The 15310-nt window shown below is 66.5% G+C and overlaps 6 protein-coding genes across 6 annotated transcripts in view; 3 read left to right on the forward strand and 3 right to left on the reverse strand.

Moving 5' to 3' along the window:
• Positions 1-159: 159 nt before the first annotated feature.
• On the forward strand, positions 160-4378 carry F751_2710 (Transcriptional activator Myb; the record flags this gene model as incomplete). Its single annotated transcript, XM_011401372.1, has 7 exons — positions 160-252; positions 495-695; positions 955-1035; positions 1198-1258; positions 1470-1748; positions 1913-2478; positions 3917-4378. The coding sequence occupies 7 exons, from the start codon at positions 160-162 to the stop codon at positions 4376-4378; spliced, it is 1743 nt and encodes a 580-aa protein (XP_011399674.1).
• A 274-nt stretch (positions 4379-4652) lies between these two features.
• F751_2711 (hypothetical protein) lies at positions 4653-6501 on the forward strand (the record flags this gene model as incomplete). The annotated part of the gene is made up of 5 exons (XM_011401373.1): positions 4653-4811; positions 4913-4986; positions 5094-5472; positions 5649-6010; positions 6264-6501. 5 exons carry the CDS (start codon positions 4653-4655, stop codon positions 6499-6501), a joined length of 1212 nt encoding a protein of 403 aa, XP_011399675.1.
• Positions 6502-6823: 322 nt separating this feature from the next.
• F751_2712 (hypothetical protein) lies at positions 6824-8242 on the reverse strand (the record flags this gene model as incomplete). Its single annotated transcript, XM_011401374.1, has 5 exons — positions 6824-6910; positions 7092-7516; positions 7631-7829; positions 8017-8096; positions 8215-8242. The coding sequence occupies 5 exons, from the start codon at positions 8240-8242 to the stop codon at positions 6824-6826; spliced, it is 819 nt and encodes a 272-aa protein (XP_011399676.1).
• Positions 8243-8286: 44 nt separating this feature from the next.
• F751_2713 (hypothetical protein) lies at positions 8287-9384 on the reverse strand (the record flags this gene model as incomplete). The annotated part of the gene is made up of 4 exons (XM_011401375.1): positions 8287-8475; positions 8665-8735; positions 8879-8964; positions 9113-9384. 4 exons carry the CDS (start codon positions 9382-9384, stop codon positions 8287-8289), a joined length of 618 nt encoding a protein of 205 aa, XP_011399677.1.
• Positions 9385-9794: 410 nt separating this feature from the next.
• Positions 9795-11370, reverse strand: F751_2714 (Protein PHLOEM PROTEIN 2-LIKE A10; the record flags this gene model as incomplete). Its single annotated transcript, XM_011401376.1, has 2 exons — positions 9795-10828; positions 11010-11370. 2 exons carry the CDS (start codon positions 11368-11370, stop codon positions 9795-9797), a joined length of 1395 nt encoding a protein of 464 aa, XP_011399678.1.
• Positions 11371-14173: 2803 nt separating this feature from the next.
• The window catches only part of F751_2715 (hypothetical protein), a gene marked incomplete at both ends in the record, with an annotated part of 3857 nt that continues 2720 nt past the window's right edge, over positions 14174-15310 (forward strand). Inside the window, 3 exons of the mRNA XM_011401377.1 lie at positions 14174-14370; positions 14610-14691; positions 14947-15089. Of these exons, the coding sequence (XP_011399679.1) occupies positions 14174-14370; positions 14610-14691; positions 14947-15089 (422 nt within the window). The remainder of the gene's footprint in view (positions 14371-14609; positions 14692-14946; positions 15090-15310) is intronic.

Here is a 15310-nt window from a genome sequence, read left to right on the forward strand (position 1 = left end):
GCACTGTGAATGCCAAGCAGGTTGCGCAGCGTAAATGTGCCCCCAGCGCCGCTTCCCTCTGCTTTCATGGTTGGCTCACTCGTCGAATCCACCCTCCTTGTGCAACTCTCTCCGGCTAATTATTCCCCACTCCCCTCGCATATGCTCATGCTTTCAGCTATGCTACTGCCCAATCGAACGGAAGCCCAGTGTTTCCATCGCTGGCAAAAAGTGCTGAACCCTGAGGTCTGCAAGGGACCCTGGACGAAACAGGTACGGGCTGGCATTCAGCATGTGGGCCAGTGGTGGGAGGGTGGCCTAATGCCCATGCTGTCCTCACACCCAGGACAGGAGATGTGCATACAGTGGAGTGTGCCTGCATCCTCCTGCACGATCTCGTCCTCAGAAGGCGACTCTTTGTGAGTGTCTGCTGGATTGCGAGAGACATGCTTCCCTCTGATGGTTTCTTCCTTCTCACCCATTGGCGCTTGCCCCCCCTCAATCCTCAACCACAGGAAGACCAACTCATTCTGAGGTTGGTCGACCATTACGGTGCCAAGCAATGGACCTTGGTGGCAGGCCACCTTCAGGGTCGGCTGGGGAAGCAGTGCCGGGAGCGCTGGCACAACCACCTGAACCCAGCCATCAAGCACGGAAACTGGACGCGGGAAGAGGATGAGGTTGTCGTCCGCTTCCATGCCTGCCATGGGAACCAGGTGCGAACCCTGCGATTATCTTGCTGGTCCAGGAGTATTCGGGAATTGGGCTGCGTGCATGACAGGTGTTGTTGTCTTATTCAGAGGCATGGCAGCTCAGCTTAGAGCTCCAAACGGGGCTATGCTTTTTGCTGAGTTTGGTGTGCGCAGCGGCAGACATACCTCTGGGTTTGCCTGTCAAGAGGCCCCATGCCTGTCCTCGGACTCAATTAGCCGATCATCCACCAGCAACCACTTTACACCATTTCTGGACTTGCAGTGGGCTAAGCTAGCCCAGTTCGTTCCAGGGAGGACCGACAATGCCTTGAAGAATCATTGGAACTCCACACTGCGGCGCAAGGTGAGCGGCTAGCTTGCATGGATTTGTCGATTTGGTGGCTGTTGCACGTTCCAAACTGGTACACCATGGTGTTATTCGACTGACTGTTGTGTTTGAGAGACTCCAGTTCCGCTGCCAACACATCCCTCTGTGCCACCATTCCTCCTCTCCCCATCGCCTCAGGTGGAGCAAGGGGAATTCTTAGGCCTCAGGCCCTGGGTGGACCGACCAGGCGACAGTCAAGGTAAGCTTTGTCGAGACAGCCAGGCTTTGTACAAGCAGGAGATGCGCTCATCGATGGCATGGATGGCCAGTGCTGGGTCGGGGATCTGCACGATGAGAGCAAGCTGGGTGACCTGCCTCGAGAGGACCTTCATGCACAGAGAGACGCACCCGGGTGTCTCTGCGGCCGAAGTCCCGCGCTGAGGTGCTCCATCCCGGGCCCCACCCCACAGATGAGGATGGCTGCTCTCCCGCGAGCGACCAGCCGCCGAATGCGACGGCGGGCGGGAGCGAGCCGCAGCCTGCCCAGGCCCCAGCCCTGCCTGCCCTGCCCGATCCCAACCTGGACCCGCCCATCATCCTGCTGGGTCCAAGGCGCAGTGGCCGGCGCAGCAGCCTGGTGGTGGACCAGACTTTCTTTTCCCCGCCCAGCCAGCCCCAGGTGGATGCCTGGGTGGCCGCGCCCACCGGCGACTTGCGGCTGCCCAGCGACTTTGTGCCAGACCTTGATGGTGAGAGAGGGCGTTTTGCACTGTGTCGTTGGGTGGAAATGGAGACGAGCACACCATCAGGCTTCCTCCGTGCCGTTACTCCTGGGGTCCGGCGGTGTGTGCAGGGATGGAGGGTGCCCCACCAAGGAGCCTTCTCCCCAGCCGGTCACCACACCGATGCGCAGAGCCAGACAGCGCGGCTGCCGGCCAGTGCGCCCCTGCTCCGAGTGTGGAGGAGAGGAAGCCCAGCTTCAGCTTCAGGACGCTGCCCAGGAGAGCCTCCGTGGGCGGCACCGGCCCCAGACCCGTGGCCAAGCCATCTGCACGTCACAAGGCCCGCGGCAAGGTGGAAGCGGCGGCGAGCGACGAGGCCACGAGAGCCCCGCAGGCGAGCGGTGCTGGATCCCGGTCCCGGCGACGCCGGCGCGAGAGCGCCGACGCCGGGCCGAATCAGGATGCCACGCAGCTGTCCGGGGATGCGACGCGCGGAGCGACGGGGATGATGATCGAGGGGCCTCTGCCGCCGGTCGCGCATGCGGCATACGGCGGGCCCAAGGCGGCGGCCGCCGCCCCCGGCGCCGCCGCGTCCCTCGCTCCGACTGTGACAGGCCCCCCGGGCTGCCAGACCCTCCCCCTGGCGCTGGGCGTGGTGCTGCTGCCGGTGGGGGGCGGCGGCTGCTCAGGACCTCCCACCCAGCAGCCCGCCTGCCCGGCCCCGGCCCTGGCTCAGGGCCCCGCCGCCCTGCTCTCGGTCTGCGCAGCGGTGGCGGGCCGCGCCCCGCGCCCGCCCGCACACCTGACCCTGGACCCCGACACCTGGACCAGCCTGGTGGAGCTGGGCATCGACAGCCCCGCCATGCAGGGTGGGCACTTGGAGGTTGGAGGGTGGGGAGGGTCCCTGTGTCCATCATGTGTCTGGGGAGGACTTTGGAGCTGGGGAAGGGGAGGGCCCTGACACTCTGGATCAATCGACGGGTGTGGAAGTGGGTTTGGCGCCGCCTCTGGCGATGCAAGGGGTCGCCCACCGGCATGTGGCCAGACTGTGCGCCTTGCATCGGGGAGCGGCTCCTGCTGCCAGGCTGAGGTCTTGGGCCAATAGAAGGACCGAGGGTCGTCACTCGCCCTCGGTCCAGGCAGAGTGGCGCCAGCATCCCCTCCATGCATCATCCCCATCCTGTTCACAAACCCCATCCTGTTCGCAAACCCCATCCTGTTCACAAACCCCATCCTGATCACAAACCCCATCCTGTTCACAAACCCCATCCTGTTCACAAACCCCATCCTGTTCACAGACCCCATCCTGTTCACAGACCCCATCCTGTTCACAAACCCTCCCCGCACGCAGCCCGGATGGACGCCGAGCTGACAGACACCCCTCTGCAAGGGTGCCGCGTGGCCCCCCCGAGCTGCATCGCCACGCCCGCCATGCTCTTGTTCGGCACGGGGCTGCGAGGCATGGGACCCCGGTCGGGGGGCACCGGCAGCGCGCGGCGCTGCGCCGGCGCATCCACGGGCCCCCGCCCCCGCCCCCAGATCTCCCTGCTGGCGGCCACCACCGGCACGCCCTCCAGCGTGCTCAACGCCCTCCCCCGCGCCAGTGGGGCGGGGCCCGACGCCCGCTCGCCGAGCGCGCGGTCCCTGGGCGGGGCGCGCCGCCGCGGCCAGAGCCCCGGCGGCGCAGCCCCCGGCGGCGCGCGGGAGCGCTGCTCGGTGTCGGGGCCAGGGGACGCGACCGTGCGCGCCGCGCGGCCCGCCTGGAGGGCCCTCCAAGTCCCCCTGTGCTGCAGGGGGAGGCGCCCGGCGCCGGCGTCGGCGCCGTCACGCCCATGGGCGCCGGCCTGCGGCACGGCGAGGGCCTGCTCCTGTCGCCGGCGCCCCCGGCCACGGGCGCCGGGGCCGAGGAGGAGCGGCTGCTGTGCGCAGCGCGCTTCCGCCCCGCCAGCCTCAGGGTCGACGACCTGTACGGCGCTGGCGGAGCGGGCGGCTCCACGCGCGGCGCGGCGGGGAAGCGGCGCAGCAGCACCTTCAGCACCGCGGCCGGCGGCCGGCAGGTGCCGGGCGGCGGCTGGGGCGGCAGCCCCGTGCAGGAAGGCTGGAGCGCGGGGCACGCGGGTGCTCCGGGCGGGGGCGCCGATGGCTCGGGTGGCGACGGCGGCGGGGACGCCGCCGGCGGCAGCACGGCCTCGCAGCTCAAGGCGCGGCTGTACCAGCTGGCGGCGGTGTCGCCGGAACAGGCGTGCCGCGACGCCCGGGGGGCGGAGGGCGATGCGGGCGCGTGGGGGGCCCCGGAAGAGGGCTTCGAGGCGCCGCGCCCGGCCGCGGTCCTGCACCTGGCGCGGCGGCTGGAGGGGAGCAGCTGGCCCGGGGCCGACGGCGAGCGCCTGGGTGACATGCAGAGGCGACCACCGTGCCCCGACGCAGCGAGCGGTGGCCCCGCGCCGCTTGCCCTCGACCCCTCCCTGCCCTCCTCGGTCCTGCGCGCGGCCGGGCTGGCGGCGGCGCTGGGCCAGGGCCTGCCCTGCACGGGCCCCACCTGCCAGGCCGACGCCCTCAGCTGCATGCGGGCCGCGCTGTGGACGGGCGAGGAGCTCTTCGCCGCTGCCCGAGACCTGGACGGCGGCCGCTTCGCCGCCTCCCTGCTGAATCACTGACCTTGCACCGTTGACTGCCGACTGTCCACACTTCCTGCCTCAACGGGATTGCATCAGGGGGGTGGCCCAAGGGGCAGAGGAGGGGTGACTGACCCAAACTCCATCTCGGGATTGGTTCCCAATCCCCCGCGCGCGAATCGTGAACACCAGCGCCCTGCATGCGCGAGGTGTGCAATCATATCAATTCGACAATGCCTTGGCGTCATTCAGGCCTCCAGGCCATCCTGGATTCGCAATCATCCTTCTCACTTGTGCCTCGTCGGGCCCATCGAGCATGCAGCATGCCGCGCGGGCCTGCCGGGGCGTGGGGCGCCTGGTCGCCCAGTCCCCGCTCGGGGGGGCTGTGGATCTCGCCACCCGCGGCCTGGCGACCGCTACGCCAGCCGACGAGGTGGTAGACCAGATGATCGCATATGCACGGGATCACTACAGGGTGAGTGGGGTGGGAGGCCCATTGCTCTCGGTCGAGAGCAGGGCCTCTGGGCAGATCGTACGGGGTGATGCCCCAAGCCATTCCCGTGGCCCCACTTCCAGGACAACCCAGATCAGGTGGACGACATCCTGAAAGGAGGCCTGGCGATGGACGTGTCGGGGATCAGCCAGCAGAGGTGAGGCGGTGTGGCCTTGAGGTTCAGTCTTTGGCGCATGGTCGGTCATGGCCTGCCCCTCCTGCCATACACCCTCGCGCCATCGCCCGCCTGGACCGCCCCTGCAGACTTTGGCTCGCCCGCGCCGACACCGCGGCCGAGTGGTCGGACTGGCGGCAGTCGGCCGCGCACGCCGCCGCGGCCTACGCCGCGCCAGCCCCCTCCGACGCGCCTGGGGCCACGGATGGCAAGTCGATGGCGGTGTACTCTGGCGTCGCCGCGTTGCTGGCCGACGGCCAGGACGTGGAGGCGGGGGAGGCGCTGGAGCGGCCCGGCGTGGGGAGGCTGGCGGGCCCCTCCCACGCGGCGCTGCTGGCCATGCTGGGCACCACCTTCCGCGCCTGCACCGCGGAGGACATCGCCTTCTTCCAGTCATGCAGCGCGGCCCAGCCGCCAGAGGCGCGTGCGGCCCTGGACCGGGAGGTCGCGGCGGCGCAGCTGACACAGGTGGGAGGTGCGAACGAGCCGTATCGCCGTGCCCAGCTTCCCAGGCGGGGCGTGCATGCGAGGGCGTCGAGAGACATGTCGGACACGAGGGGAGCGAGGCCACGCCAGTCAGACACCCCTCTTCTCCCTCCCGTGTCTCATTCCCCCAAATCATTCGCTCTCCCCCACCGAAAAAGGCCTGGACCGCGGGTGCATACGTGCCCGCCTACCTAGACGGCAGTACGGTGGTGGAAAGCACGGCGCGCGCGGTGGACACGGCCATGGCGGCGGCCACGGCGCAGGGCTCCCACGCCGCGCTGGGCCCTCTGTCCAGCCCCCTGCGCTGCGGCGAGGCGCTGGCGGATGCACACCTGCTGCGGGCGCAGGTGCATGGCCTGCAGGGGCGGTGGGAGGAAAGCGAGGAGAGCCTGGCCGCGGCGCTGAGTGTGGTGGAGGGCGTGAGCGCGGGAGGTCACCCGCGCCTCGCTTTCCCGCTGGCCCTCCTCGCACACGTGTACAGCCGCACCGCGCGCGTCACCCTGGCGGAGGGCCTGTACAGGTGCAGTGGATGGGGGGAGAGGATGGGGCCTCTGTGGTCCTGTGGACCTGCTCCTCTGTCCCTTTGCTGGTGGGGTCCTTGAGGTGCCCTGCATAGAGCCACCCAGCCCTCTTGCATCGCTCCCTTATCTTTCCCCACAAACCTACAGGGAGGCGACCAAGCTGCTGCAGCTGGATCCCCGGCGGGAGGTGCCCTCGGGCTCGGCGCCGGCGGCGCCCGCGCCGGCGCACTGGACCGTGGGCGCCTTGCTGAGCTGGCGGTACGGCCAGCTGCTGACGGCGCTGCCGCGCCGCAGCACGGAGGCGGCGGCCTGGCAGGCGCTGGGTCTGCGCCTGGCCGAGCCCCTGTCTGCCATCATGCCCATGCAGACCCTGCTGGGGCCCCTGGATGTGCTGACGCAAAAGGGGGCCCAGCCTGTGCCGGGGATGCTGCTCAGCCTCCCCTTCCGGAGAGCCGTGCCCCTGGTCTCCTGCACCATGGACCCCCCGTGATCTGAACGTACCACCCCTGCGCTTTTCTCTGCCTCTTAACTGGTCCTGGCGTTGGCCAACACGTGCAAGGAACGAGACACTGCAGAGCGTGCAAGCGGGCAACGGGTGACTTTGGGCGCTGTCGGTGTCGATGCAGGCAAGGCGGACGCTATGGCAAATGCTGCTCAAGCATGACTCAGGAGAGTGGGTGACACAAATGCGACTCGGGCGCCAGCAAGAATCAAAAAGGCGCTGGCGACGCTGCAACTACGGCTGAAATCGTGCGAGTCACGCCAGCTCAGCGCGGGCCCTGGTGGCGCAGGGCCCCCTCCTCGCGATCAATTCAAAAGGGGCACACCGCGGTCGCCAGGTCTATGAGGAAGCTGGGCAGCATGGGAAACTGGCGGCTGGTCTGTGCCTTGCCCGTCACCTGGAAAGTTTGATCGGGAGAGCATGGAGGGGAATCACGCGGATGCACACCCTTGGCCCTGCCGCCTTGGCGGACCCCAGTCCCCTCCCCCACATGGTCGCTGCCTCAACTGCCTGGCTGAACAGCCCTCCCTGCCCGCAAACATGTGCACACCGACACACAAGAGCAGCCCGGTCCTCACCAGCTCCAGCACGTCGTCCATGAGCTCGTCGCGGCCGCCGCGCATGGGGTCCTCCACGATCGGCTGTGTGTGTGTCTTGCCGCGGTACAGCTTCAGGCGCACACGCGCGCCTGCGCTTTCCAGCGCCGCCGCGTAGCCCAGCGCGTTGTCCACGGGCACGGAGCGGTCGGCGGTGCCGTGCAGGAGGAGGACGGGGGGTAAGTGGCACGCGACCCCGGGCGCCAGCCCCGCTGCGACGTGCGTGGGCGACAGCGCGCGCAGCGCGGGCGTGCCGTGCAGCGACATGATGCTGCCAAACATGTCGCGGTTGAGACCCCGCCCGTCCAGGTGCGCCGCCAGGGCCTCCAGGTCGTAGGCGCCAGACACGCCCACGAAGCCCTTCACCCGGTCCACGTCCCAGCGCGGGGTGCCCCCAATCTCCACTTCTGGGAGAACAGCTGAGCTGGTGGTGGCGCCCTTCGACCCCGGCTGTGCGATCCCTGCAGCGCCGCCCTTACCGGACGATGCCGGTTCGCGCTCCCCGACATCCCCCCTCCCACGATCCCCAGCGCCCTCTGCCGCCAGGTCAGCGCGCGCAGCGTGCCGGGCCTGCGCCAGCAGGGCCAGGCTGCCCAGGTGGCCGCCTGCCGACTGGCCGACGACAAAGAGGTTGGTCGGGTCGCCGCCGTACAGCGCCACGTTGTTGATCACCCAGGAGATGCCCGTGTTGACGTCCTGCAGCATGTCCAGGGCCGTGCCCTGGTGGTGGTGAAAGGGAGAAATGTGCATGCCGGTTTGGTGCATGAGCCTACGTCTGATACCATTTGCGACCACAGCAGTGGGACATCTGGAAAGGCATGGAGCAGACTGACGACACATGATCTCCGACATGAACGTAGGCTGCTGCCCTCTCGGCACCCAGAGGAGCTCCCCGTCCGTACCCCACCTGCGGGAAGTTGCGGTAGTCCAGGCAGAAGACCAGCACCCCGCGCTGACTCAGCCTCCTCCCCAGCAGCGCCCCCCAGGCTGCACGGTGAAGGTGGTGGCGGGGTGTTGGTCTGCCTCGGAAAGGAGCCTTGCTCCGCCGCTGGCTGGCCACGCAGGCACGCCCAGCGCGGGCGCCGAATGGGGACCCTTCTCCAACCATTGGCCAGGTGGCAGGGCAGCTGCATCTCTCGGCCCACCCGCTGACACCAACCCCTTTCATGCCTGCCTCTCAAACCCCCTTCTGCTTGCCTTTGTAGCCGATGGTCCAGGCGCCGCCAGTGATGAAGATGACGGTGGGGAGGGGGCCCTGACGCTGCCACCTCCGGCGAGGCACAAAGACATCGAGCCTATTTCGAGGCTTGGAGCCAAAGGCGATGCTGCGCAGGAGTCGGGGCGAGAAGAAGTAGAAGACTATCATCTGCAGTATCGCTAGAGAGGGATTGGTGAGTGGGTCTGTAGATGTGATATATTGAGTGGTCAACATGCAGCCCTGTAACGTAGAAGGACTGCGCGCCTGGGGATCAAACATTCGACGCGCACCATAGACTGGGTGGGGCTTGCAGGCAACCGCCATTCGCATGCTCCCACCGCAACATCCAAACTGCACCTGAGCGAAGCCGGGGAAAAGGATGGTGGCAAAGAGGACCAGGCGCCAGAAGTTGAGGAGCCACATCCATCCTGCAGGACGTGACGTGGGGGGGTAAGCTGGGTGCGCTATGAGGCAGCCGGGCTCTGCCACACCAAGGGTGGGTTATATTGCCGTCCGCCCCCTCCCCTGCACGCCAAACCCTAGCGCCTATCTGTCCCCTCATCCCGAGCACCTTTGGCGACATAGGTCCACAGCCTCGCGGCCAGCTTGGTAACGAGGAAGATGTCCTTGATGCCACCAATGACATTCTGGCGCAGGCTGTGGCATATGAGGTGGTTTTCCCGAGTATGGGAGGTGGGCTTGGCACACCTGCGCGACTTTTGTTCCATCTTCCAGCATACCCTTCACTGCACCTGTTGCATACAGAAGCTTCGCATCCCAGGCCTCTGACAGTCGGCACACATACCTGTGGCTGGGGATGGTGGCCCGGGCGCCCGGGGACAGGAGGGACTCCTCATCCAGGCTGGGCTCCGCCAGCAGCTCCGGCTCCTGGGCTTCCTCGGTCTGCATGCGCCCCAGCAGCATGGAGCCCAGTTCCCTGAGGGGCACGCTTTCTTCCCCTTCCTCCCCGAACTCCACGACCTCGATGTCCGGCAGTGGGCCAACATGGGTGATCGTGGTTAGGGCCTCCTCGCTGAAAACCCCAGCCCTGGCCTCCTCGGTGGTCTCCTGGACCATGAGGGCCCTCGGTAGCGTGTGCCTGCGATGGGGTGCAGTCCTAGACGGTGTAGGCAATTCCCTGCTGTGTCCCGGGCCGAATGGTGGGGTGCGTCTGGCTGTCGGAGGTGTCGAGAGTGGCTGGCTCCACGGAGCTTGACCGGTCACTCCTCGCATGCACTCCAATGAAGGGAGGGGTTGACACTCGGATTCCGGCTGCTCGTTGCCCCGATCATGAGTGGGGCGCAGCCTGCCAGTGCCGGATGCGCACGAAGTTGCGAGGGGTCACAGGGCACGGGCCGGGCATACCGGGCGCGAGGTGCCCGGGAGCTTCCTGTGGGATGACCTGGGCTCGGATCATGATGCCATGCACAAGCCTTACATCAAGCAAGCAAGGTATGCTGACAGTGATGGGCACAAAAAAGCAGCGATCAAAAGAGGAGAGTGGCAACCAGGCGCGCGAGGAGCTGCATGGCCAGCAGGGCCACAAATGCGGCGGCCAGGACGGCGGCGACCGCGGGTTGCTGCAGCGCCTCCGCAGCGGCCGCGACGCCCTCGCGCGCGGCCGCACCGGCCGCCGCGGCCACCAGCGCACGACCGTCGGGATCCCTGGCCACCGAGAGGAGGGAGCGCGTGGCAGTCTTCGCCCACGCCGGCTCGCCGTCGGGCTGCCCCATGGCCGCTGCTGCTGAGTCCGGCGCGGCAATCTGCCGGACGTCGGCCGACTCCTCGTCGCACATGCCTGAACCATGTCCAGCCCGGTCGCCGTGCGCCGGTCCGAGGCGGGGCCGCGCCTCGGCGAACGCCGGCGGCGTGCGCACGGAGCGCGGGCTGCCCGCGTCGCCGGCCTTGGTGGCCGCCGCGCCGCCGTCGTCAAAGGCGGACAGGCTGGCCAGGCGGCGCAGCGTCTCGCCCGCCGCGTCCCCGCTGGCGCTGGCGGCGGGGCTGGCGCCGGCGTCGGAGGACCGCCCCGCCGCGCTGCCCGGCGAGGCGGAGCCGCTGCTCCGGCCCGCGCGGGAGTGCAGCGGCGGGAACACCGCGGCGCGCACCGTCTCGCGGGCCATCGTGCTGATGCAGGCGCGCGCCACGCCCATGTGCTCCGCGCGCGAGGCCAGTGCGGCGAGCAGCTGGTCGAAGACGTTGATGTCCAGCGTGCGGTCGCAGTACACGCCAACGCCGGCGGCGGCCAGCGTGCCCAGCATGCGCCGCGCCGCGCGCTGGCCCCCGGCCGAGCCCAGCCAGCTCAGCACGCGGTCCAGTGCGTCAGGGTCGGCGGGAGCGGCGCAGGGGTCGGCGGGGGAAGCGCCCGGCGCGGCGCGCCGGGCCTCGCAGGCTCCAGCCGCCAGGTTGCGGGCGCCCAGGGCCACGGCCAGGGACACGAGGGACTGCCCCTTCTCGCTCATCACGGCGGCCAGGATGCGGTCCAACAGGTCTGGGCCCATGGACTCTTTGCCAGAGGAGGAACCTGCGGTGCGGTGACAGGGTTTTGTGCGGGGGGAAAAGATGACGAGGAGAGGTGCAAGTGTGGAGGGTTGTTGTACACCTGCCCGCCAGGCGCGGGCCAGTCCTCAGAGGGCGCATGCTCGTGGCCCAACAACCCCTGTAAGTTAAAGGACCCCGAACAAGCCCCAGCCATAGGTACGCACCGTCCTGCACGCCTGCCCAGATGGCGGCGACGGTGTGCGACGTGGCCGCCCCCACCTCCGGTGACTGGAGCAGGGCTGCCAGCTGCCTCAGGCGGGGCGGCAGGGCGGCGTCGTCCTCCGAACCCAGGTAGTCCCGCACATCCCTCACCAGGCAGCCGGTGAGGTCGGAGCCGGAGGCCAGGGTGTCGGAGGCGGAGTCCAGCAGGGAACCCAGCCTCCCCAGGGCACGCCGCCAGGCCGCTACCGTGTCAGAGTGGTATGCTCGGTAGCCGGCATAGCCGATGACTGCCACGCCGGCCGCCAGGAGCAGCTCCCGGCGTCGTCGCTGGAGCAGGGCTGGGAGCGAGGCTGTCGTGGCCATCCCGACGTCGAGCGGGGAACAGGCTCGACGGTGTCAGAGGCTTCCGCAAACCATTCCAAATAACGTTGGAGGGTGCTGAAATTCCAGGCAACTGAGCTTCGTTCCCTTCAGGCCCGAGGCCCGGACGAGCTCGGGTGCGAGCCAACAGAATCCTGTTGGTTTCCACTGGAGGGCTCCAGTCCAAACGGCTGGGAGATCTATTGCTGTGGGTGGAGAGTCAGCTTGAATTTTTGAGGTAGGCATGGGCAAGTTGTCTGCCCCCCTTGGGTAACTCGTGCGTGGTCGCTCGCTGCTGACGCGGCAGGGCGAGCCTAGTGGCGAGCTCGGCCACCCACCAAACACCTCCGCGGAACCTGGGGAGTTGTTGAACTCGCAGCAGCCCCTACATTGGCCATACCGTGAGACATTGCCATGCAAATCAATACATTTGTACACAAGTTAGATTGAGTTCATACGCTTGGGAGCCTATGTTTCATGTTTCCGTACCCATCCTCTGCGAGTACAGGCCAGTGAGACGGAGCCACGTTGTCGAACATGCTCAGATCGCTGAGTAGTGACTGTGTTGCGGTCGAGGGACTCCTCCACACCATGCGCGGAACGACCCGGAGTGCTCCGAAACCACCATTCAAAAGCAGTGACTTGGCTTCGCTGGGCGGGTCCCTGTCCCGACCGCCCATCGCCAGGTCCGAAAGCTTTACAACGTGGAACAAATTCATCAAATACCGCCACCGGACCCGTCCCGGGCTGGCCTCTTCGCAGCCTCCGAAATGTCAACACCCCTCCCGTCTTTCCCCTTGCACACGCGCAGCCCGCGAGCGTGGCGGAGCAAGAGCGCGGCCACCAGCACCTCTTCCTTTAGCTTCAGCAGCGGGGCTTCGGGGGACTGGAACTGGGCAGCAGGTGGGGGACGTACTTCCTCAGCTACCACCCCATCTTCTTTCCCCACCACCGTCGGCTTTGACGCGCAGCAGCAGGCTCTTCCAGCACTGAAGGTCGGCAGCCATCACAAAGTTGCCACCTCAAGTCTCCAAAGCAACGGATCACCAGGATACGGGGAGGCTGATGGTTTCTTCCCACGAGTTGCCGCGAACGCCTCGGAGACTGCAGCCCTCGGGAAGCAGCCGGCCTCCTCGGGGCCCGACAAGTGGTGGGCTGGGTCGGCCGAGTCTCAAATGGCATGGCAGCCCCACCTGAGGATCGCGCGGAGAGCGCCCCTCCCCAGCCCCCTCGCATCAAGAGGTAGGGCGGACAGAACATGCAGGGGTCACGAGTGTGTAATGGAAGGTGGAAGTGCTTACCTGAATCTTCCAAGCCGTTTCTCAGCCAGCATTGTACTCTCCTGGTGCAGGTGACGTGGAAGAGCCCCCTGTGGTGAGACGGTCCCTGACACTGTCGGAAGTGATGGCCAGCTCCAGCACTGCTGGCACCAGCCCACCAGTCCAGGCTGAAGACCAGCCCCAACCTCGGACCAAAGTGGTGGTGCTGCGACCCTTGTGAGGTGTGGAGGGGCGAAAAAAAGCCCCCACAGTACGCCACAACCTTGAGAGCATCGACTCAATACGAAGAATAGAAGAGAACCAATCCTTCTGGAGAGTGATACCACCTCCACGAACAAAAACGAAGACCCACTTCTCACATGCTGGCATATGAATGCGAGGTTTTGATACCCAGCTCGCAGCCCTTCAACCCCCCCTTCTGGAGCGGTCCTTGACGAGACCCTCGAACTGCATAATACATCGCCTGTTGTAAACTGCACACTACACCTACATCTCGTGGATCCAGGGGAAGGGCCGACCAACAGTTTGACGCGCGCCCTATTTTCAGTTTTGTTAGCGTCCGGGGGTCTCCACATTGCAGACCATTCTCCGACTGGCGCGGTTTTACGGGGGCATGTGAATTGAGCATACGCACATCAATTCCTACACCCTCTTGACAGATTGACCACTACGCCTGGGCCGGCCTGAGCACTCCTGAGACCCAGGCCGTAGGATCTCTCGACGGCTTGGCCGACCATACCTCAGCTCACTTCCGATACTTTGAATCTCTCACATCCGAATACACCTCATTTATTGGAGTTTTCTATACGGAGTCCAGCATAATCCAGAGACCCGGCAGTGACACCCTTGGACCCGCCCCAGGCGATGGCAAAATTCAGGTCGGTCGGCCCACGCCACAGAGGTGGGGCCTATCGACACATCATTCTATGCACGGTGCTGTTGGGAATTGGTCTGGCGGCTCTCAGCTTCGCACCACACGGCCTACAGATGAAGGCTGTCGGAGGAGGTGAGGCGGGGGTGTGGTGTCCTTCGGGGTGATGCCTTTGTCATGATCCGTATATGTGATATGTTCCGAGCCAAGCAGCACCCTGTGTCTCCCGGTAGATCATGGCTTGAATCCGGAGTTTGTGGAGCACAGCTTCGTCACCAGCGCTCCAGAGGTGTGCGTGGCTGGCTGACGGTCAAGGGTCATAGCCTGTGCACAGTGCAGGCCCTGCAGATGCACGTCAGCGTCATATGTAGCAAATATATTAGCAGTGCATGGAGCAGGTGGATGTGGGCGTCACGGCATGCTGACCACGACCCTGTCCTGTCTTGCTTTTCAGGCCGTCAGCACAGCCGGTGACCAGGCGGATCAGCAGGCTGCGACTGAGGGGGCCGAGGTGGTCGAGCCGACCGAGGGGGCCGAGGTGGACGAGGAGGCCCAGCAGAAGGAGGTGGACGCCGCTTTGGAACGGGCTGCGGCGGCCGCGGCGGCCGCGCGCCGCGGCCGTGCGGCGGCGGGCGACCGCCCGCCGGAGCCGTGGATGGAGAACCCCGCCGCCGACTCCGGGATCCCGGGGCTGGTGGCCCCCTCAGGGTCTGACAAGTACCATGTCCTGGTGACGATGAACGGCGGGATCTACGTCACATGGCAGAGCCGCGTGTGCTACTACTGGTACAAGCGCATGAAGGCGCTGTACCCGGACAGCGCTATGGGTGGCTTCACCCGCATCATCCACGGGTAGGTTTAGTTGGAAATGGGGGGGAGAGGAAGGGGAGGGGTTTAAATATAGGAACAAAACGGGGCGCCAGAGCTGGAGGCGGGGCTGTTGGGGGACTTTCCCTGCTGTGCTAAGGGAGAGGAAGAGCACAACACAGCGACACGGCATCCACTGCTGCGCCGGCGGGGCGACTTTGCCAGCCTGTGCTGCCCATGACCGGCGCCTGCTCGTTGTCGATTTCCCACCTGACCCACCCCAGTGGCGTCGCCGATGAGTACATGGAGGAGATCCCCTCTGTCGTCGTGGACCCCATGCCAGAGGACATCGCCAAGCTGGCACAGGTCAGTGCGCCTGCGTCATTCCCCTGTCGTGCAAGAGGCTGTGTCTGTCCTGGGGCAAAACGATGCATAGCAGCCGCTCCGGGGGTGTGCAGCGGCTTCCTCGCTGCATGAGCCGCTCCTTGTTGCCAAGGACAGGCGCGCCATCCCATCGACGCTCTGTCCCTGGCAGCTGGTGGCCCTGGCCGCAAGGGCTTCCGCCCTCCAATCATGCAATCCATTGCACCCGCCCCTTCCCCCCCCCTCACCCCACGCCAGGGCTACGTGGTGCTGGAACGTCCCCTGGCTTTCCAGCAGTGGGTGCGGCGCTACGCCGCCCAGATCCCGGAGCCCTACATCCTCATGTCCGAGCCAGACCATGTCTTCGTGCTGCCGCCCCCGCTCTGGGCGACGCCCACCAGGTGCCGAGGAGCGGTGTGGAGGATGACAAGGGCTGCTCGGGGTGAGACGGCTCCTTCGGGGCATGGTCTGCCCCTCGCCCTGGCGTCCGCCTGCTGCCCTTTTCCGGGCAGGCGTCTCGCATGCTGACGGGCCAGGTCCCGCTCGCAAGGAACTCATGGCCGGTTTGGGGAGTGGGAGCAAGGAAGGATTGTTTCCCATCACCATGAACCCCGCCTTGCCG

Source organism: Auxenochlorella protothecoides (genome assembly GCF_000733215.1).
Source record: "Auxenochlorella protothecoides strain 0710 unplaced genomic scaffold scaffold29, whole genome shotgun sequence".
NCBI lineage: Eukaryota > Viridiplantae > Chlorophyta > Trebouxiophyceae > Chlorellales > Chlorellaceae > Auxenochlorella > Auxenochlorella protothecoides.